Source organism: Hypomesus nipponensis, chromosome 12, assembly GCF_054491055.1.
Source record: "Hypomesus nipponensis isolate SF chromosome 12, ASM5449105v1, whole genome shotgun sequence".
Lineage (NCBI taxonomy): Eukaryota > Metazoa > Chordata > Actinopteri > Osmeriformes > Osmeridae > Hypomesus > Hypomesus nipponensis.
In genome coordinates, this window is record NC_140372.1 from 1,140,309 (window position 1) to 1,162,424 (window position 22,116).

At 49.2% G+C, this 22,116-nt stretch overlaps 1 protein-coding gene and 1 long non-coding RNA gene across 5 annotated transcripts in view; both read left to right on the forward strand.

The window, feature by feature from the left end:
- The first annotated feature begins 1,143 nt into the window (after window positions 1-1,143).
- LOC146260582 (uncharacterized) lies at window positions 1,144-3,172 on the forward strand. Of its 2 annotated transcripts, none has more exons than XR_014724740.1 (4): window positions 1,144-1,290; window positions 1,445-1,587; window positions 2,657-2,774; window positions 2,934-3,172. It is a non-coding gene; the product is annotated as an uncharacterized LOC146260582 (long non-coding RNA). The 2 variants fall into 2 exon arrangements; XR_014724741.1 differs by having other exon boundaries at window positions 1,148-1,290; window positions 2,657-2,726.
- An 821-nt stretch (window positions 3,173-3,993) lies between these two features.
- Window positions 3,994-22,116, forward strand: part of LOC146260583 (nck-associated protein 5-like) — a 106,965-nt gene continuing 88,842 nt past the window's right edge. For 2 of the 3 annotated variants that reach the window (XM_084668117.1, XM_084668118.1), the window contains exons 1-3: window positions 3,994-4,297; window positions 10,458-10,707; window positions 14,274-14,430. In XM_084668117.1, coding sequence (XP_084524243.1) covers window positions 14,347-14,430 — 84 coding nt within the window. In that variant the 5' untranslated portion in view covers window positions 3,994-4,297; window positions 10,458-10,707; window positions 14,274-14,346. Of the gene's footprint in view, window positions 4,298-10,457; window positions 10,708-14,273; window positions 14,431-22,116 lie in introns of those variants that run through there. The other variant, XM_084668121.1, reaches the window with a different exon arrangement.

A 22,116-nucleotide genomic window follows, 5' to 3' on the forward strand; every position in this document is an offset into this window, starting at 1 on the left:
AGATCCGCCTCATCTAACCAATCAGAGCCGAGGTCTTTCGTAATTTTGTAGTCCAAAATGACCCACGAGTAGTTATCTAATATACAATTATGTAATTATAATTTTTTACATTGAGAAAATGATTTGTCTTGAACATGTACTTTCACATTTTCAAATGCACAGACACAAAACACGAATAATAACGTGTCTGCAGATCCACGTGATCCTGACCAGTCTCCCAGTCAGTCTGCTCCTGCAATATCTTTCCTCCACCACCAGGGGTCAGAGCTGTTCTTTCAACCATCTGGCACCGCGCCTGCTGAACAACACATGAAATTAGGTTTTGTTCTGACAATTGTTGCAAATTGTTTATTGTGCCCAAGTATCAATGCAATTATGAAACATGCAACTAGATTGTGTATTTTTGAAATTCTGAATATTTGAATCCATTCCATGCATGTTTAAGATCCCTGGTCTTTCACAGCAGAAGTCAAACAGGTCTCCTTCCCTCCCGACCAGTGTGGGGGGTGTCTGCAGACAGGAGAGGCCTTTGATAGTTACATCAGAGAAGGCCTTGATGATGTTGCCTTCCCTCGCCACATCCTCTCCCTGACATGGCTCTCTGCTCCCAGGACATCAAAGGGGGCTGTTGGCATGGGGACAGTGAGGGGCTGGGTGGGGTGGGCCGATCCCAGGTGATGGCAGACCCAGTCCTAGGGAGCACCTTTTCCCAAGGGAGTGTCCAGACACTCTACCCCAGGAGAGAGGCTCCCTCCTGGGCTCTCCCATTGGTCTGGCCCCCCTAACCTCCAGATGAACAGGCATTGGTGAGGTGTTGATGTAGTCCAGATCCTCGATCACAGAGAAGCCCGCCTCCAACCTGGCTTGAAAGAGGCCTTCATCCCCACACACTTTTCTTCTTCTGTGGGTTAGGCTAACCCTAACCATCGAGGCCAGATGACTGCGTCCACTCTGATAAAGGCTGAAGCTGTCATGCCCTCTCCCTCAGCTCCCTAGCGGCAGGTTTGGTTTGTTTCTGTGTCTCCCTGGGGTGGGTGTGGCCATGGCTTCCAATTACACACTGCCTCTGTCTCCACACCTGTCTCCCCTCAACTCATCAGCCATGCACTATATTAACCCTGGTTAATACCCTGGGCTTCTGTAAGCAGCGCTGTGCTATCAGAGTGCCATCTCTGTGTGTGGGCCGTGCTGTGCTATCAGAGTGCCATCTCTGTGTGTGGGCCGTGCTGTGCTATCAGAGTGCCATCTCTGTGCCACGCACAGGTCCTGGAGGGACCAATGACTAACAAGGTACACTATAACCCTAAAACTATCGCTCTGATTATTAGTTTCATTGTTCGAAACCCCATTCAGACCTGAATGCGCTCGAGTCAGGTATAAGCAATCTCATTGTAGCTGTTCAGGTCTGTAAACATTGGAGTTATTACGTGTTCCTTCCATCCAGCATCTGGCTGGCTGAGGGCCCCTGCTGTGAGGCCAGCGTGCGGCGTGCTGAGGGCTGTAGATCTGACGCTGGGGAAGAGGAGGCATGTCTCCCCTCCCGGGGAGGGGGGAGCCGTCCATCAGGAAGAGACGACATTCCAACGTGTCAGTGCAGCGTGAACCTGCTTCCTGTCCCTCTGAACAAACACAGGAGGGGAGGAGGGGAGGGAAAGGAGACGAGAGGAGAGGGGAGGAGGGGGAAGGGGAGGGGAAAGGAGACGAGAGGAGAGGGGAGGAGGGGGAAGGGGAGGGGAAAGGAGACGAGAGGAGAGGGGAGGAGGGGGAAGGGGAGGGGAAAGGAGACGAGAGGAGAGGGGAGGAGGGGGAAGGGGAGGGGAAAGGAGACGAGAGGAGAGGGGAGGAGGGGGAAGGGGAGGGGAAAGGAGACGAGAGGAGAGGGGAGGAGGGGGAAGGGGAGGGGAAAGGAGACGAGAGGAGAGGGGAGGAGGGGGAAGGGGAGGGGAAAGGAGACGAGAGGAGAGGGGAGGAGGGGGAAGGGGAGGGGAAAGGAGACGAGAGGAGAGGGGAGGAGGGGGAAGGGGAGGGGAAAGGAGACGAGGGGAGGAGGGGGAAGGGGAGGGGAAAGGAGACGAGGGGAGGAGGGGGAAGGGGAGGGGAAAGGAGACGAGGGGAGGAGGGGGAAGGGGAGGGGAAAGGAGACGAGAGGAGAGGGGAGGAGGGGGAAGGGGAGGGGAAAGGAGACGAGAGGAGAGGGGAGGAGGGGGAAGGGGAGGGGAAAGGAGACGAGGGGAGGAGGGGGAAGGGGAGGGGAAAGGAGACGAGAGGAGAGGGGAGGAGGGGGAAGGGGAGGGGAAAGGAGACGAGAGGAGAGGGGAGGAGGGGGAAGGGGAGGGGAAAGGAGACGAGAGGAGAGGGGAGGAGGGGGAAGGGGAGGGGAAAGGAGACGAGAGGAGAGGGGAGGAGGGGGAAGGGGAGGGGAAAGGAGACGAGAGGAGAGGGGAGGAGGGGGAAGGGGAGGGGAAAGGAGACGAGAGGAGAGGGGAGGAGGGGGAAGGGGAGAGGAGACGAGAGGAGAGGGGAAGAGGGGGAAGGGGAGGGGAAAGGAGACGAGAGGAGAGGGGAGGGGGAGAAGGGGGAGAGATTCTCTATAAACAAAGCCACAGGCTGTTTCAGGAGTGAAACAATCTGTTAATTGCGGGTACAATAATTTCAGGTGTGGGGGGAGATCCCTGGAGGAGAGAAGTCCCTGGAGGAAGGAGGGTGAGGCTGGGAAACCAGACCAGGTACAACATTGCTTCAGGCTCCAGTGGTCAGCTGTCTAATCCCCCCAGGTGACCCATCATCATTCACACGTGTTACTGGTCCATAGAGGAAGGAGGGTCTGCACATGTAAACACACACATACACGTGTGCAAACACACATTCATGCACACACCTGTTTTTTGCATTACCTACAGTTCCATACTACATCAGGGTTTTGTTCGTTACAGTTACACTGTGACAATCCATTCTGGACGTCGCTGACATCATTCAGGTCAAGTTCAGATTCTACAGGATTGACCGTCTCAGAGCTGTCAAAACCCAACAGCTGCAGCCAGGCGTGGATTAATGCACAGGCTTGCCTAGGCTGCACCTAGGGAACCCACGTGTGCAGCGGGCCCCGGATTGGCCGGATTGTTCTTTAATATTTTAAATGTACTTTAGTGGGAACAAAATAAAGACCCTAATTGTCCCATAAGAAACGTTTTCTTTTTTAATAAGCAAGTGATTGGGTAAATGTGACTTGGGTCACATCTTTCCAATCAGCTGCTGCTGGTCAAATCATGTCAATAGGTGCGTTCGACTTCCTGCAGCGCCGGCGTTGTCTGCAGCCCTCTGCAGCCCGGCTGACTTGAAGCAGCCAATGGCATTCTCAGAATAAAGGCAGCGCTGCATTAAATCAGCCCATGTCGAATGCGCCTAATCGTATTCATTACTCACTGCTATTCATAGTTTTCAGGTCACGTAACGTTCCACTGGACAACCCCCCCGGAGGGCAAAAAAGACTTTCCGCTGCCCGCCACCCATTATAAAGTCATACAGTCAGCTGCTTTTGTTGAAGCATGATGCCGGATAGTTGTTGTGATATCGGATGCATTAATTGCAGAGGAGACAAGCCTGGCCTGTGTTTTTACAGAATTCCGCCCGATAAAGAAAATATGGAGAGGTGAATATTGTGGATTTGTGCCATTAAACGTAACGCTGTCTCTGTCTCCGGGGAGGGCATACAATGGCAGCCGTCCAAATATACACGTATTTGCAGCGAACACTTCATCAAAGCTAAGCACAAGTAAAGTTAAACAAGTATACTAATTATCATATTTTTAGCCATGAAACACATCTTTTGTATGACATTGTTGTGTATCGAGGGCGGCGTCCAACTGCAGTGGTCGTAGTGAGATAAAGTTAGCTTGCGTTAGTTAGCTAAATAGTTGGGTTGTTGTGTTAGACGCCAACACTTTTAGTTTGTGTCCATATCTTTCCCTTTCGTTAACTGAGAGGTGATCCAAAGAAACGTGGGAAGGTAAATTTGCCGGGTTTTGCTGCGTCTCAACATCGCCAGCAGCTTCCTGCCCTCCAGGTCACCGAGCATGTCACGTGACTGAAAACTATGAATTGCTTGATGCGGTAGTGGCAGAATGACCAAAAGAAAGTTTTAAAGTGGAGCACAAAAACGCAAAATACAAAGGTTAAAAGATCAACGTAACCAAGATATCTTGAAACAAATCCCGAAATTGAATGGATACTTCAAGTCTGGTGAATTTTCATCCACAAGATCCACAGCAAGAGGACTGCCAGCTAGCATCGGCCATCGGTAATATTTCAGCGAATTTGGGAGTTGGTGGTATTGGTAGTGTGTATTAGTACTTTTGATTTGAATAATTCTTCCATCACTGATGTTGTGATTTTGCCTCATTGTGTTCTGCACTGATGCAGATGCTGTAGCCTACCTTTTGGTTAATAAAGCTAAACACGATTACCAGCTTGCAGTTGAACTGTGAATGCAGGTGTGACGGTATGTAACGGACGTGGCCATGCTCCGTCACTACAAGGCGTCGTTCCCCACTCGCTGAGCACGAACGCACGACCTCTGACTTGTCAAGCGCGACCACTACCAGCTACGCCAAAGATAAGCTAGCTATTCTTTGACGCGGGTAGCCCCTTACATACCTGAGGAGTGAGTTTCACAGGTTTACACCTGTTACACAGGTATTCTGTTGCTTTGCTGTTCATAGTTACATTCCGTTCATAGTAATTGTTTTGAGAATGTGGAGGCAAAGGGTTACATCTGGTATTTGTTCCACTAACATCTCGTATATTGAATATATACGTTCTTTGCTGAAGCTAGATAGTTTTCGTTTTGCAAAAATAACCCACTCTGGTGGAAGCGTAGGAAATATTTAGAACTCACGCGAACTCACGTCATTTCGCACAGCCAGGAATTGAACCGGCAACCTTCAGATTACTAGCCCAATTTCCTAACTGCTCAGCCACCTGACTCCTCCAGGGTTTTGGTGTTAAATGTGAAGTTCAAAACTTTTGGGGAACGGTTGACAGTTGGCATCAAGGATGAGAACTTGATGAGGACTGTACTATATTCTACTGTGCTCTGCTTTAAACTACTAGGAGAAAGAGAGAGGAGAGAAGGAGAAAAAGAGAGGAGAGAAGGAGAGAGGAGGAGAGAGAGAGGAGAGAGAGGAGAGAAGGACAGAGAGTAGGAGGGAGAAAGGGGAGAGAGAAAGAGAAGGACAGAGAGAAGGAGAGGAGGAGAGAGAGGAGGAGAGAGAGAAGGACAGAGAGAAGGAGAGGAGGAGAGAGAGAGGAGAGGACAGAGAGAAGGAGAGGAGGAGGAGAGAGAGAGGAGAAAGAGAGAGATAGATAGAGAGAGAGAGGACAAAGAGAAGGAGAGGAGGAGGAAGAGAGAGGAGAGAGAGAGAGGACAAAGAGAAGGAGAGGAGGAGGAAGAGAGAGGAGAGAAGGAGAAAAAGAGAGGAGAGAAGGAGAGAGGAGGAGAGAGAGAGGAGAGAGAGGAGAGAAGGACAGAGAGTAGGAGGGAGAAAGGGAGAGAGAGAAAGAGAAGGACAGAGAGAAGGAGAGGAGGAGAGAGAGGAGGAGAGAGAGAAGGACAGAGAGAAGGAGAGGAGGAGAGAGAGAGGAGAGGACAGAGAGAAGGAGAGGAGGAGGAGAGAGAGAGGAGAAAGAGAGAGATAGATAGAGAGAGAGGACAAAGAGAAGGAGAGGAGGAGGAAGAGAGAGGAGAGAGAGAGAGGACAAAGAGAAGGAGAAGAGGAGGAAGAGAGAGGAGAGAGAGAGAGAGAGAGAAGGACAGAGAGAAGGAGAGGAGGAGAGAGAGAGGACAAAGAGAAGGAGAGGAGGAGGAGGAAGAGAGAGGAGAGAAGGACAGAGAGGAGGAGAGAGAGATGCTTACTATGTCAGATCTTCTCTGTCCTCCTAGGACAGGCCTGCTGCCTCTGGAATGGTTTTGTGACCACAGAAGAGCAACTCGCAGCTCCTCCGGCTTGAGCTCACAAACAATGGTGGTTAGCCTCTTGGTTTTGTCTCTGGTGCAGCTCTCTCTCTGGTGCAGCTGTGGTGCAGCTCTGGAGAGAGAGAGGGATAGTGGGGAAGGGAGAGGGGTGAGGAGAGAGGGGGGAGAAGAGACAGAGCAAGAGAGAAGGATATTGAGAGGGGAGGAGAGAGAGAGAGAGTGGAATGAAAGCAAACTGTAACTTCTCTGTGTGACTGGGGACATGGCCAAGACCAGACACTTAAGCAATGCTGCACTTTTCTCTTTTAGTGATGCTGTCATGGTTACTGCTGGCTCAGCAGTCTCTGTTCAGACAGGCAGACAAGCATACGGGCAGACAGGCAGGCAGGCAGGCAGACAGGCAGACATGCAGACAGACAGGCAGACAGACAGGCAGGCAGACAGACAGACAGGCAGACAGGCAGACAGACAGGCAGACAGACAGACAGACAGGCAGGCAGGCAGACAGGCAGGCAGGCAGGCAGGCAGGCAGGCAGGCAGGCAGGCAGACAGATAAGCATACGGACAGGCAGACAGACAGACAGACAGACAGACAGACAGGCAGGCAGACAGGCAGGCAGGCAGACAGACAGGCAGACAGACAGGCAGACAGGCAGGCAGACAGGTAGGCAGGCAGGCAGGCAGACAGACAGACAGGCAGACAGGCAGACAGGCAGACAGACAGACAAGCATACGGACAGGCAGGCAGACAGACAGACAGGCAGACATGCAGGCAGACATGCAGACAGGCAGACAGACAGGCAGACAGGCAGACAGGCAGACAGGCAGACAGACAGACAGACAGACAGACAGACAGACAGGCAGGCAGGCAGGCAGGCAGGCAGGCAGTGTTAACACAACAGAGGTGATCTTGAATGTCTTCTTCTCTAGGCTCATCCAACTTGGCCTGTTTCCTGAGATTCCACACATAGCAAGATTATTACGTTTGTTTGTTTTCCAGAGCAAGCGTGCGTTGATGTGCAGTGTTTTTCAGAGTTTTCACTTTTCCTCAAGTCCACAGTGGGCTTGTTTCTTGGTCCAGTGTCACATACCAAATCTGGGTCTGAAAAGTCAAGTTTGTGAATGTCTAAAAACGCTCTTGTTGTTAGTGTGTGTGTGTTTTGCAGGGTAGTGTGTGTGCGTGTATGTGTACGTGTGTGTGTGTTGGCTAGGCTGTGAATCCAATAGAGAATGGACCCAGGGCTTTGACAGCTAGCTAATAAACAGCCTGTCACCAGCTGCATCTGAAGTCATGTGGATGTTCTCCTCAGCCAACAACCTCCCCTCCCCTCCCCTCCCCTCCCCCTCCCCTCCCCTCCCCTCCCCTCCCCTCCCCTCCCCTCCCCCTCCCCCTCCCCTCCCCTCCCCTCCCCTCCCCTCCCCTCCCCTCCCCTCCCCTCCCCTCCCCTCCCCTCCCCTCCCCTCCCGCATGTGTATTTACAAGTAGCAGAGTGTTGCTGAGAGAGCATTACTCTGACAGTCCAGTCAGAGGGAGAAAGAGTAAGAGAGAGAAAGGGAGGTGGATAGAGCAAGAGAAGGAGGAAAAGGGAGAAGGGGAAATAAAACAGGGAGAAGGAGAGAGAGGGAGGAGAGAGAGGGAGAGGAGAGAGGGGGAGAGAGAGAAGGAAAGAGAGGGGGAGAGGAGAGAGAGAGAGAGGGAGTAGAGAGAGAGCAAGAGGAGAGAACGTAAGCCCAGTAGTATTCTCCTCAGCTCCTACGACAGTGTGAAGCTGCCGTTAGAGGACATTCCTCGTTAGCTTGTGAGAACCCGTCTGAAGATCGTCCTCCTGTTCCTGCTGCTGCTGCAGGCCTGACAGACACCTCCCTCGGACGACAGTAAGTTCTGAAGTGATCCTTGTCTCTGTGTTTGACTGGTTTGGTGTGTGTCTCTCTGGAAGGGGAGGAGGTGGTGTGGTTGGTGTGTTTGAGTTGGGGCAGTGGGGGCTGAAGACAGGCAAGCCAGTTTCTCAGGCTTTCTGTGGTCTTGGTGCCACCCCAGGAGTAACACCACTAGCTGCTAAAGAGCAAACTGCTCCCAGAACATTCCGACGAGGGGACACAAAGCTCCCCCCTCCCCCCACTTCCCCCCCACACCAAAAGGCCTTCAGTTCACTTTCAGATAATCTCATTGGCTCTGCTCCTCCACTGGTAACATTCTCATTGGCTCTGCTCCTCCACTGGTAACATTCTCATTGGCTCTGCCTGGGCTATGTTTGTTTCTCATGTCTTGGTCTGGCCTTGGGTCCAGTAGCACACGGATACACACACATACACACTTTTGCACAAAGTGTGTGTGCAGTTACACACACACACATACACACACACATGAATACAAACAAGTTTGCAAAAAGTAAACTTGTGTGCACAAAGAAATACAGACACACACACTTAAATACACCTACATGCGTGACACTTTGCACAGTTTGAGGTGTTCCATACCTCTCCGTCATGTGTCGTTTTACACACACCTGTGGATGTAATTAGAGGCCTGGGGTGGCGTTGACCCTTGTCAACCTTTAGCACAAACACTCATCCATCACCCTTGTGAGAAATAACCGGAAACTATTTCAAGCAAGTGATTCTAAACAAACACCAACTGACACCAACTAACTACCAAAACCGAATGTGAAGTTAAAAGTGCTAATTGGTTTCTTTGCAGGTTGTCTTGTTTTGCACTTGTGTGATTCTCAATTAAGATCTATTTTCGTACTGATCCACATACACAAGACATGCTGGAAACAGAGCCTTCAGTTATCACCTCTGTGTCCCAGGAGGCTGATTCACCCAGGATAGACCACCACACAGACTGACTCACCCAGGATAGACCACCACACAAACGGACTCACCCAGGATAGACCACCACACAGACTGACTCACCCAGGATAGACCACCACACAGGACAGCTGGAGGGGAGGAGTCCTCCCTAACCCTCTCTAACCCTAACCCTCCGGGTTGGGTTCAGCTCAGCAGAGCAGCAACGTTAATAGTTTCAGGAACTGAAATTACGTAAGATTCTGAGGGAGTTGACAGCATGCCAGCTGTCATGCCGTGCCTGGCTGTGGTGTGTGTGTGTGTTGGGGAGGGGGAGGGGGGAGATTAGAGCAGGGTTAGCCAACAGAGGTACCCATACAGCTGCTGACTCCCCAGCTGGCTAAGCTGTACAGATGGAATCACACACACCCCAGCTCAGTGCACATTCTGATCTCTGCCATCAACTATTGATGGAAACTGCTGGGCACAAGAAGAGATGCAGACTAGCTGAGTAGGGTAGTGATCCCCCCGGGGCCACTGTGTGCCCCAATCAATCCCCCCTTCACACACACACATTCACATCTAGTCATTTAGCCATTTAGCAGACACTCTTATCCAGAGCGACTTACAGTTAATACAGGGACATTCCCCCCGAGGCAAGTAGGGTGAAGTGCCTTGCCCAAAGACACAACTTCATTTCGCATGGCCAGGAATCGAACCGGCAAACTTCTTATTGATAGCCCGATTCCCTAACCGCTCAGACATCTGACCCCTGAACCCATACACACACACATACAATCACACACATATACACACACTTACCACAACCCTTTTTGGCTGCCAGGCACTTCCTGGCTTGATCAATGCACTTCCTTTTTAGGGGGAGGGGGTGGGGAGGGGGTGGGGAGGGGTGGGGTGGGGGAGGGGGTGGGGAGGGGGAGGGGTGGGGTGGGGTGGGGAGGGTAGGAGTGGGCGGTATTGATCATGAATGACTGAGTCTCTGCCAGTAGGTTAGCATTAGGTTGGTCTGCGTTCAACTGCTGCTCTGCGCTTCTGGGAGTCGTCCTGTTCTCTCTATCTTCTGTTTCTCTCTCCCTCCATGTCTTTTCTGTGCTCTGCTCTCTCTGGTCACGTCTCTTCTGTGAGCTGTATTTCATCATTTAAACTTAACCGCTCAGAGAAAGTCCATCTGAGAGGGTGGAAACACTTCACAGGCCAGAGCCCAGCGGATAACATCCTGTTTAAACTTCCTTCATCAGCAGCTTATGGCTGCTGGTTCTCTGCTTAGCTGTGAGTGGTGAATGCTGGACTGTATTGGGTCCAAAGGGCAGTATTGTCAATACAAAGCCTCCCTTACACACGCTAACAAGTTGTAACCCTGGAGGAGGGGCATGGCTGGGTGAGCACTAGGAAACTGATTGTTTTTACTAGAATCTCTCTACAATAAGCGACAGTGTTCACCTTGGCTGTAAATAGGTCCTGGGCTATCTACAGCCAACAAACTCAAAGGTATCACGTCACTCACTGATATTCACTGAAGATCAAACAGTGAATGAGCCACTATCATAACCCAAGAAGGTTAATCATTTACTGAACCATTCATCTATTAATTGACTGGCGCATTCAAAATAAAAGTCCCCCATTGTTGCGGCCGGGTATTATAGAATTCTATCATGAAGTCATTATCCTCCCCCAGGCTGCTGCTGGAGGTTCCCCCAGGACTGGCCTGCTTCCCTGGGTGACCTCTCCCCCTCTCCCCCCCACCACGTCCCTGTTGGAGCAGATGTTAAAAAGAAAGACCTCCCCCCCCACCTCCTCCAGCCCTCTGATTGGCCCTGATTCGCCGGCTTCCTGGTATATAATTAGAAACCTGCACAAAGATCTCCCAGATGTCAGGGTGGTCCAGTCCTGCTGAACCCTCCTCTGGCTGGAAAACTGGCTGACTGGTAAGTGGTTGGGAAGCTGACTGATTAGCTGGTTGACTAGTTAGAAAGCTGGTTGGCTGTTTGACTGACTGGTGAAACAGCTGGCTGACAGGCTGGTTGGCTGACTGGTTAAACAGCTAGCTGACAGGCTGGTTGACTGACTGGTTAAACAGCTAGCTGACAGGCTGGTTGACTGACTGGTTAAACAGCTGGCTGGCAGGTTGGTTGACTGACTGGTTAAACAGCTGGCTGGCAGGTTGGTTGACTGACTGGTTAAACAGCTGGCTGGCAGGCTGGTTGACTGACTGGTTAAACAGCTGGCTGGCAGGCTGGTTGGCTGACTGGTTAAACAGCTGGCTGGCAGGCTGGTTGACTGACTGGTTAAACAGCTGGCTGGCAGGCTGGTTGACTGACATGTTAAACAGCTGGCTGGCAGGCTGGTTGGCTGACTGGTTAAACAGCTGGCTGGCAGGCTGGTTGGCTGACTGGTTAAACAGCTGGCTGGCAGGCTGGTTGGCTTGGGGAAGTGTGGAATGGTTGTTGATCCCTGTCTTTCTGTTGGCCAACAGAAGACTGCTTATGCATAATGATTCAGTTTTGTGTAAATCATTTGAAGTGGTGTGTGTGTGTGTGTGTGTATGTGTGCGGGAGGGAGGGGGGAGGGGGGGGCATCAATAGGGAGTTCCCTGGGGGGAGGGGGGGGCAATAAATAGGGAGTTCCCTGGGGGAGGGGGGGGCATCAATAGGGAGTTCCCTGGGGGGAGGGGGGGGCATCAATAGGGAGTTCCCTGGGGGGAGGGGGGGGGCATCAATAGGGAGTTCCCTGGGGGATTATGAGTGAGAGGATCATCTGTCCTCCTGTGTCCTGTTCACAGTACATTTCCTTGTCTCCACGTCTGCTGCCTGTAAGCCTGTATTCAATTAGTTTTTTTCTCCTGATGAAACAGTATATTAAAGAACTGGCACTGCATCTCTGCTACTAGTCTGTGTTACTCACTGAGCTGAAGTCCAGTCCTAAACATTAGTCCTACCAACTACCCCAAACAACAAATGTTACCAGTGATAAAAAGTAGAGATTTTAGGCTGTTCCTGGCATGTAAGCTGTTTTCAAGGACAGGACTACTGTTTGTCCAGTGTTCCGGTCATTGTGTCTTATCTTGGTCCTCCCGTTATCAGGTTTGTGTTTGGTTACATCACTTCCTTACCCCTGATGAGTTTGCATCCCTGCGATCTACATTAAATATATTCAACATTGGGTTGTTGCATTTTGTACCCAATCACCTCATTTTAATGCATAAAATCAATGATTCTCCTACCAGCGAGGAGCATTGAACATCTTCCTCTTATGTCGTCATAAGAGGAAAGGTTACCTCCCTTTTCTCTGCTTTTCCCGCCCAGAAAATCTGTCCCGCCAATGAGTAAATTAGCTACTACCGTGCGAGCGCGATATTGTTTTTTCCTCAAGAGACATGGCTTGCAAATGAACAAAGCATGGCAGTTAGCCCCGCCTCTCTCCTCCTCATAACATTTAAAGCTACAGACACAGAAATGGCACGTCCTAAGGAAAGCTCACTGTGGGACTGCTCGTAGTGACTTCTGCACCAAGGCTGAATTTTGGAAAGAGACTTCAGATAGGGGACTATATATAAAAGAATCCTAAAACAGTATGCCATAGGACATAAAAAAAAATTGCCGTGAAAGTAAACAGTTTGGCTCCCGTGGTGTTAAACATGTGTGAACTTGCTTATAATATTTTAGTATTAATAATATTCTACGTCACAGTGACCTATCTACGTCAGATCACAGACGGTTGCATTCTGTTACTCAGCTGGTACGATGCAAAGACAAAGTAATGAATACATAAAACACTCAAGAGACTACAGGTAGGTCTATTCTGATGTCTGCACTTGATTTAGCTAGTGTTGCTGTTGTTGCTAAATTCAATACATTTGAGGGGGCGGAGCTTCAGCTCCTTCAGACGACACGCCCCCCCAGTCTCAAGCAGAGAAGACTTTCTTTAAATTAAAAATGTACATACTTGTCTGTTTTTTTTCGAATTCGAATTTGGATGGGTAGTTAACAACACATTCTTCTGTGGTGTGATGAACTTAAAACTCATTCTTGATTCCATTTTAAAGGATCTTTATGAACGTTTGTTTTGCTTTCAATGTTATAAAAAAAGGTAGTTCCAAGCTTAAAAGTTGACATTGACAATAATTCAGTAGGCTTCGGTAATTATACAAACCGTATTTCCAACAAACTTGTTATATTAGCCAGTTTTCCCAAAATACATTTTGGGTATATTTTCAGTTAGCAGATGGCACTGTTTGAATCCCGATCCCAGCAGATACTGTGACAGCGTGGTTTGAATCAGCTCGTTTTAAAGAGGGTTCATTATTGATGAAATTCAGTAGGAGTAAACCATAGACATATATACAATGTCTATGGAGTAAATGCTTACGGAGTCAGGTGGCTGAGCGGTTAGGGAATCGAAGTAGTAATCAGAAGGTTGCTAGTTCGATTCTCGGCCGTGCAAAATGACGTTGTGTCCTTGGGCAAGGCCTTCACCCAACTTGCCTCAGGGGGGAATGTCCCTGTACTGGCTGTAGTCGCTCTGGATATGAGCGTCTGCTAAATGACTAAATGTATATGTAAATATCAGTAGGAGGGGAATATGAAGTCATCATCTAGTTTAGGACCACACAGGATTGACCTTTTTTCTTAGTTTTGATGCAACTATCTGTGTGATGCTCCCACATCACTATTAACCACCTCACAATAAGGAATATGCCCTTGATATACCTGAGAAGGACATTTATTCATCACATATGTCCAAATGTGGCTGATCACTGTGGGTGACCCTGACCGCTGGTTGGAGGTGCCACCTTACTAAAGCTGAACGATAAGTACCTTAAACTTGAATAATTCACTCAAATGAATTTAGCTGCTGACAACATACTTATTTTTACATTAGAAGCAAATGTGTCTTCAGTTGGGTCTGTTAAAGGCGGCATATTGACAGCTTGATGATAATGTGTATTTTCTGAGTTTCTAGGTCCCTACCTCACTGTCAGACAGGGTGTGACCCTTCAACATCCTGACCTCTGACCTCTGCTTCAGCAGGAGGAAGTTGTGTGCTTACTCTAAGCAGAGACTGCCTGCTCTCTGTAAAGGAGTAGTATGCGTGAAGTGAAGTGTTTATCTTCTGCCTTGGGCTCTGATTGGCCAGGTCAGGACTGTTCCCAGCTCTGTTTGGAGAGGGTGCAACAACAGCCAGTCGGGGGGGGCTCACGTCATAACCACTCAAAGATGATCTCTGCTTCTGACCCCTGCAACACTTCCGATCACTATCTGGCCAGTGCACAGCACAATAATAAACCGAGAGAGAGGAGGCGTTCAGTCATGAAGGAGTGTGGATTCAGGGAGGGAGGGAGGGGAGGGAGGGAGTCAGAGAGGGAGACAGAGAGGGAGACATGGACTCTGGCCTCTGTTGAGGTGAACGTCCTGCTGACTCATTCTTGTGGCGCCTTTCTACAGGAACCACATGGAACAAGCTTCAAGTGTGACTTTGTCCTTCTTGTCCTCAGCCGTTCCTCTCCTGGCCATTTCCAGGGGCAGGGGTCACCCGGGGTCACCCGGGGTCACCAGGGGTCGGGCCGGATGCAGAGGGAGAGGACATCTGTGAGCAGAATACAGGACAGGAGATACACGCTGAAGAGACTGTCTCTGCAGAGCACCCTGGGGGTAAGCTCTTCTCTACTCTGTCAGTCAGTGGAGAGAAAGCAGGTTATTTTTCCTCTCTTTTAAACATCATCGTGTGATTGATGGCCTACTCTCGGTGTTTTGCTGTTCAACACACAAGTGGAAACTTGTGTGTGTGTGTGTATGATGTTTGTGTGCGCAATGTGTGTGCATGTGTTGTGTGCACGGGTGTGTGTTTGTGGGTTAACTCAGTGAATGAGGCCGGCTAGGGTAAATACAGGACTACACTGCTTTGCTGTAGGCGGTGTTGAGAGAGACAGAGAAAGAGTGCGTGTGTGTGTGTGCGCACCCGCGCGCGCGTGTGTGTGTGTGTTTGGGTGCATATTGGCCTTCCCACCTCATTGTGTTCCATCACTGCTCCCATCATTGGTCTGATGTAGACAATGTCTCATAAACGAGGTGATGGATGAAAGCATTTGTCTCCTGATTCACAATGCAAACATGTCAGAGCTGTGGAAACCAAAACGATCAATGCTGTCATTCTAGAGCTGTCTGCCTGTTCATGGTCATTCAGTTTCATTGATATGACTCCTGTTTTATCACCGACAGCTACAACACGGTGAGATTGGACACTGAGTCAACACTCAGCACTGCTCAGATCAGTCTCAGTCCTCTGACCTGATTAACTGTGCTGACTGGGGATGGTATTGAGATATGCTTTATCATTTAACAGCACAGTCTGTTCATCTGCTCATGTATGTATTCCCTCCCTCCCTCTCTCCCTCTCCCTCTCCGTCTCTGTCCCTCTGTCTCTCTCTCTGTCTCTCTCTCTCCCTATGTCTCTCCCTCCCTCCCTCTGTCCCTCCCTCCCGCCCTCTGTCTCTCCCTCCCTCCCTCTCTCCCTCTGTCTCATTATGAGTAATGAGTATAGGAGTGGGCCATACAATACTGCGAGAGGGCCAGTTCTGATCTGGTGTGTGCTTTTGACTGGCATTGGGCCCTATGAACAGATTCTGGTTTATGTTAGACGATGGCTTAGGTTCTGTATCGTCTGGGGTCTGGGTCTGTGGTCTGGGTCCTGTGGCCTGGGGTCTGGGTCCTGTGGTCTGGGTCTGTGGTCTGTGGTCCGGGTCTGTGGCCTGGGGTCTGTGGCCTGGGTCTGGGGTCTGGGTATGGGGCCTGGGGTCTGGGGCCTGGGGTCTGGGGTCTGTGGTCTGGGGTCTGTGGTCTGGGGTCTGGGTCTGTGGCCTGGGGTCTGTGGTCTGGGTCTGTGGCCTGGGTCTGGGGTCTGTGGTCTGGGGTCTGTGGTCTGGGTCTTTGGCCTGGGTCAGGGCATGGTCCCAGCATGGTCCCTGGCACAGATCAACTTCCAGACCTTTAAACACGCCTTTTCCTGGGAGGATGTGACCTTCAGATCTACAAAAACAAGACCAACATTTCTCCCATTCCGTCTGGCTACAGGCCTGTCTCATGTTCCAGTTCTCGTCTTGTAAACCGTCCGGGTCTGTCAAACACTTATGTCATTTCACGTTTGTATTTGTATATTTCTAAAGCATGTTACCCTCCAGCTAATTCTTGTTCAAAGCTGTTCAGATATGCAAAGTATTTTTGGCATTGTTCTTTCATGTCTGTTTGGGTCAAATTTTTGTCATGTCATAGTTAATATAACATAATTCAGGTCATCACTGTTGTCTGCCAAGGTAAAGACATGGTTTAAAACCACTGGAATGCCTTTTTTACTTCAAAGTCTTAAAATTGGAAAGGGAGAAATGAGAAATCCCTGTCCCTCGAAGCCTAAACGTCAGCACATGTTTAGTCTCTGACACATTCATGCACACCTGCTCTGTGAAGCTAATCTCCCCACACCTTCAAGAGACAAAACAGCCTGTCTCTTATGAAATGATGGTGAAGTATTTAGGCTGTGTCTCTTCCTACAGTTCCACCATGTGTAGACCAGCCCCTCCCTCCCCACCCCTAGTGTGTGAATTACACAATGACAACCGGGGGGGGTCAACTTCTTCTCCAGGGCGTAAAGGGAACCCAGTACAACGCAGGCGCGTGCTTCAGTCAACTGAAGTCTTATAATTCCTACAGTCTCTTGCTTGTTTAACGTAATGTATGCAGTCTGTAGATTATGTTAAATCCATTACACCAGTTCATGGGGCACATACCACTAAACAGCTTTAGTAGTCAGGGCCACCAGCAAAATATCCGAGAGCAAAACTTACCGGTATTAGCTAGCTAACTTACCTTTCTTGCAATTTCTCACTAAGCGGTAGCTACACTCTGAGGTGATTCAACCAGCTTCTGTATCGGGCACTTGGCACTTGCGCGCTGTGTTTATTGAGTTATAGCAAATTTTGACTATGGCAGTGTAATACTGTGTGTGATATTCCCTGCCATAAAGTCAACATTTCTGTGTATCACCAACCTGTTATTGAATGAATATGGTAAATATATTGTAATATTTACGATTACAGGTATATATAAATGTATCAACCCCCCGACCTGTTGATTTGACCTCTTCGGGGGGTCCAAGTCTTAATTAGGGGGGTCAGACCCCCCCAAACCTCCCCGTATTCGCACCCTGCCCACCCCCCACACAACATGAAAACAAACATGAGCCATGGGCTGACTTGTTTTGTGAAATGAAATTCAGTGCTGGGGCAGGTGTAACAGCAGTGCTGGGCAGGTGTAACAGCAGTGCTGGGCAGGTGTAACAGCAGTGCTGGGGCAGGTGTAACAGCAGTGCTGGGGCAGGTGTAACAGCAGTGCTGGGCAGTGCTGGGGCAGGTGTAACAGCAGTGCTGGGAAGGTGTAACAGCAGTGCTGGGACAGGTGTAACAGCAGTGCTGGGGCAGGTGTAACAGCAGTGCTGGGAAGGTGTAACAGCAGTGCTGGGCAGGTGTAACAGCAGTGCTGGGAAGGTGTAACAGCAGTGCTGGGGCAGGTGCAACAGCAGTGTAGCCCATGCAGGCTGTGTGATGTGTATTATTACTACGTTGAGATTCAAAACTCTATTCTAAGTGTTATTTCATAGGAGGTTTTGTATTGCAGTTAAAGGGCTGTCTAACCCAGATTCTTACAAGCTTTGAAAAACTGTTTTCCATCAACCAAACTCTCCTTCCTGCCAGCACTGTTTCCTGTGTGTTCAGCCATGCAATCACACTCAGACATAATGAATAGAAAATACAAACAAATTGAGATCCCTCCATGCAGATGGGGGTTAGTAATCAAGTGTTACACATGATTAAACGCTTGCTGCGTGGTTGTGAATAGCTGTGAATCTATTGCATATGGGAGAGCTTTCCTGTTTGGTCTCTGTGTTAAACGTACTCTCCCTCTCTCCTCTCCCCTTCCTCTCACCTTTTCTCCCCAGGTCTCCTTTTACCCTCCTTCCTCTCCCCTCTCTCCCTCTTTATCTCCCCTTCTCACCCTCCTCTTTTTGCCTCTGTCTCCCTCTTTTAAAGTGTTTAAAGTTTTAAATGGAGCACCCCTCTCTGGTCTCCCCCCTCCTCCCCCTTCCCTTGTCTGGGTTGTTATATATGTGGAAACTGCAAGTGCAGCTCTGATCCAAGACGGATTTGAGAAACTGCAGATAGAGTGCGGCTAGTCTGGTTTGTTCTATCTATTACTTATTAATCTATTACTAGATTTATTACTTTTATCACTTGTATTATTGTTTTTGATGATTTTATGTAAAGCACCTTGAGCTGAAATTCCTGTATGAAATGTGCTATATAAATTAAGTGTTACTTACTTACTTACTTGGGCACCCTGTCTAGCAGGGAGCTGAAGGGGAGGGATTACAGCCTCGGTATCTTCCACGTTCAACAACACAGCAGGTCAGGCGGACCCACTCTCTCCTAAAACCGTTTTAATGATTATTGCGGTTGTTTTCATATCGCCACTCATCTATTTTTCCTGCCGCTATAACAGTGCTTGTCTGGCCCCTACAGATGGCATCGGCTTTTACTGGAGGCAATTATGTTGCTTTTTTACAGCCTTCAAAATCCCATGTTTATCAGAATCAGAATTGGCTTTATTTACCATGTAAGTTCACACAAACAAGGAATGTTCTGTGGCAGGAAGGTGCATATGGTATCATTTGACATTCAATAGAACGTGATAATCAAAGAAGCCCCTGATTCCATCTGCTTTCAGGTAAATACAACAACACAATAACATCACCCGTTAAGATCCTACTGTAATTCCATCCAGTACATTGGAGCAGTGAGTGTTCCTTTGCAGGACAGCTAACATGCTCCTTCACGGCAGCATGCGCTTACAGGCTGACATCGCTGACCTTTTGCTTCGTAGCCTGTTTCACATTCTTCAAACCCCCCCTGATGATGTGTATTTCTTGTCTAAAGAGAGCAGTACCCACCCGCACGGAGGACCCACCCCCACCCGTACGCTAGCGTTAGCTCTGTGTTAGTGGAGATATAGTATGCTAGCGTTAGCTCTGTGTTAGTGGAGATAAAGTACGCTAGTGTTAGCTCTGTGTTAGTGGAGATATAGTACGCTAGCGTTAGCTCTGTGTTAGTGGAGATATAGTATGCTAGCGTTAGCTCTGTGTTAGTGGAGATATAGTATGCTAGCGTGAGCTCTGTGTTAGTGGAGATATAGTATGCTAGCGTTAGCTCTGTGTTAGTGGAGATATAGTACGCTAGCGTTAGCTCTGTGTTAGTGGAGATATAGTACGCTAGCGTTAGCTCTGTGTTAGTGGAGAAATAGTACGCTAGCGTTAGCTCTGTGTTAGTGGAGATATAGTACGCTAGCGTTAGCTCTGTGTTAGTGGAGATATAGTACGCTAGCGTTAGCTCTGTGTTAGTGGAGATATAGTATGCTAGCGTTAGCTCTGTGTTAGTGGAGATATAGTACGCTAGCGTTAGCTCTGTGTTAGTGGAGATATAGTACGCTAGCGTTAGCTCTGTGTTAGTGGAGATATAGTACGCTAGCGTTAGCTCTGTGTTAGTGGAGATATAGTATGCTAGCGTTAGCTCTGTGTTAGTGGAGATATAGTACGCTAGCGTTAGTTCTGTGTTAGTGGAGATATAGTACGCTAGCGTTAGCTCTGTGTTAGTGGAAATATAGTACGCTAGCGTTAGCTGTCTGTTAGTGGAGATATAGTACGTTAGCGTTAGCTCTGTGTTAGTGGAGATATAGTACGCTAGCGTTAGCTCTGTGTTAGTGGAGATATAGTACGCTAGCGTTAGCTCTGTGTTAGTGGAGATATAGTACGTTAGCGTTAGCTCTGTGTTAGTGGAGATATAGTATGCTAGCGTGAGCTCTGTGTTAGTGGAGATATAGTACGTTAGCGTTAGCTCTGTGTTAGTGGAGATATAGTACGCTAGCGTTAGCTCTGTGTTAGTGGAGATACAGGCTGTTTATCAATCCGAAGAACGCTGAGAACGCGAGTACATTCTTTTGAAGAACGTTCTTGGAAGCGTCCTTGCGAGAATGGTCTTGAGATGGTTAGGGTTTTCCTGGACTCGCAGCATTATGATAACACTGACTAACTACAAAAACTAGATAACAAAGCAAAAAAATGGTCCCTCTACCTGTAATTTTACGTATTCTGTCCCTTGCTAACTTACAGTACCTAATGTTAACTAGTGTCTGCACTGAGATGCTAGCTTGGTTATCGAAAAGTCGGAGCAAATTTACAAATTGGCTGTTTCATCAATAAAATAAGAACATTTTCAGGGACTACACTATTTCTCGTCACATTATAATTCAGATGCTGATTTACACGTACTGTTTAGCTGTAATATTTAAAGTAAAAAAATACAGTTGTGAGGTTTGTCCGCCTTGCTTGACATCTTGCAATGACGTCTGGGGAATCAGAAGCGTTCTCGCTGGTCAGGTCACCATCCGATGCATCCTCGATAAAAGGGGCGGATCAAGAACATTTCCAGGTATTTTTGGCGTTCTTGGTGACTTGTGTTCTTTGGATTGGAACTGTACTTGGGCAATGAAAGATGACAAACGAGTTCGCAAGAACACAAGAACGGAAAAAAACGTGGATTGATAAACAGCCATAGTATGCTAGCGTTAACTCTGTGCTAGTGGAGATATAGTACCTAACCCTAACCCTAGCTAGCTCTGGGAGGTTATGAGGGAGACTGGCAGAGGGCACCTAGCAGGATTTGTTAGAGAGGGGAAGAGCTCAGCATTTGTCAGTGAGGAAGCCCTCCCCCTCCTCATCCTCATCCTTCTCCTACCCATCCTCCCCTCCCCTTCTTCATCCCCCCTCCTCTTCCTCATCCTCCACCCTGCAGCTGGGAAAAACAGAGTGGAAGAGAGAGGGGGGAGAGCGAGGGGAAGGTGGGTGTGTGAAAGAGGAGATAGAGGGTGTGGTGGGGTTAAGCCCATCCCGGTTCATCTCCTCCACACACACACACACACACACACACACTGTGATCACATCGTCCTCGTGTTGGTCTGGGATCTGAGAACATCATTGGTTCCCAGTGATCACAGGTGTTGAAGGCAGCTTCCTGCACCTGGACACCTGGCCGTGTTTGGAGGTTAAAGGTCAGGAGGGATGCATTGCAGGGGATTGCTAAATACAGAATACTCCCTTAACCACGAGCAAAGCTGACACAATGACATGTCATTAGTTAGGCTGTGAGTCAGGCAGCTCTGGATGGCATCGGTCTGATGCTTTGATTTAAAATGACCTACAAACACACACACAGCTCAGTGGTGTTGTGCAAGGCAGGGCCTGCCGACAGACATTCCTGGGTGAGGCTTGGCGGGGCGTGTGCTGAGACCTGCTGCGGATGATCTGAGGGCTGGAATGCAGCCTGAGTCTGTAGCACTCATCCCCCTGTAGCACTCATCCCCCTGTAGCACTCATCCCCCTGTAGCACTCATCCCTCTGTAGCACTGAGTCCCTCTGTAGCACTCATCCCCCTGTAGCCCTCATCCCCCTGTAGCACTCATCCCCCTGTAGCACTCATCCCTGTGTAGCACTCATCCCCCTGTAGCACTCATCCCTGTGTAGCACTCATCCCTGTGTAGCACTCATCCCTGTGTAGCACTCATCCGTCTGTAGCACTCATCCCTCTGTAGCACTCATCCCCCTGTAGCACTCATCCCCCTGTAGCACTCATCCCTGTGTAGCACTCATCCCCCTGTAGCACTCATCCCCCTGTAGCACTCATCCCTCTGTAGCACTCATCCCTCTGTAGCACTCATCCGTCTGTAGCACTCATCCCTGTGTAGCACTCATCCCCCTGTAGCACTCATCCCCCTGTAGCACTCATCCCTCTGTAGCACTCATCCGTCTGTAGTACTCATCCCTGTGTAGGACTCATCCCTCGGTAGCACTCATCCGTCTGAATACCTCATACCTCTGTAGTACAGATTTCAGTTCATTCACTGAGTCTGGCAGTCAGTTCCCATTGCACTGCTCAATCACACGCACGAAGGCATGCACACAAACAGAGGCAGACTTGGGGAGCAGGGAGGAGGCAGGGGCAGGAAACAGGTCAGAGATTCAGGGGAAGTGTTGTTAATGTTTGATGACCACGCTCACATTAACACACAACACACCTGCTACTCCCTACACACACACACACCGCCTGAAAAGAGGGTGAGGAAGAGAGAGAAAGAGAAACAATTCTGTAGGCATATGTAGACATAGACTGTGAGAGTGAGAGGGAGAGAGAGGGGCTAGAATGGACCATGCTACCATGATATCGATATGCAGGAACGTCT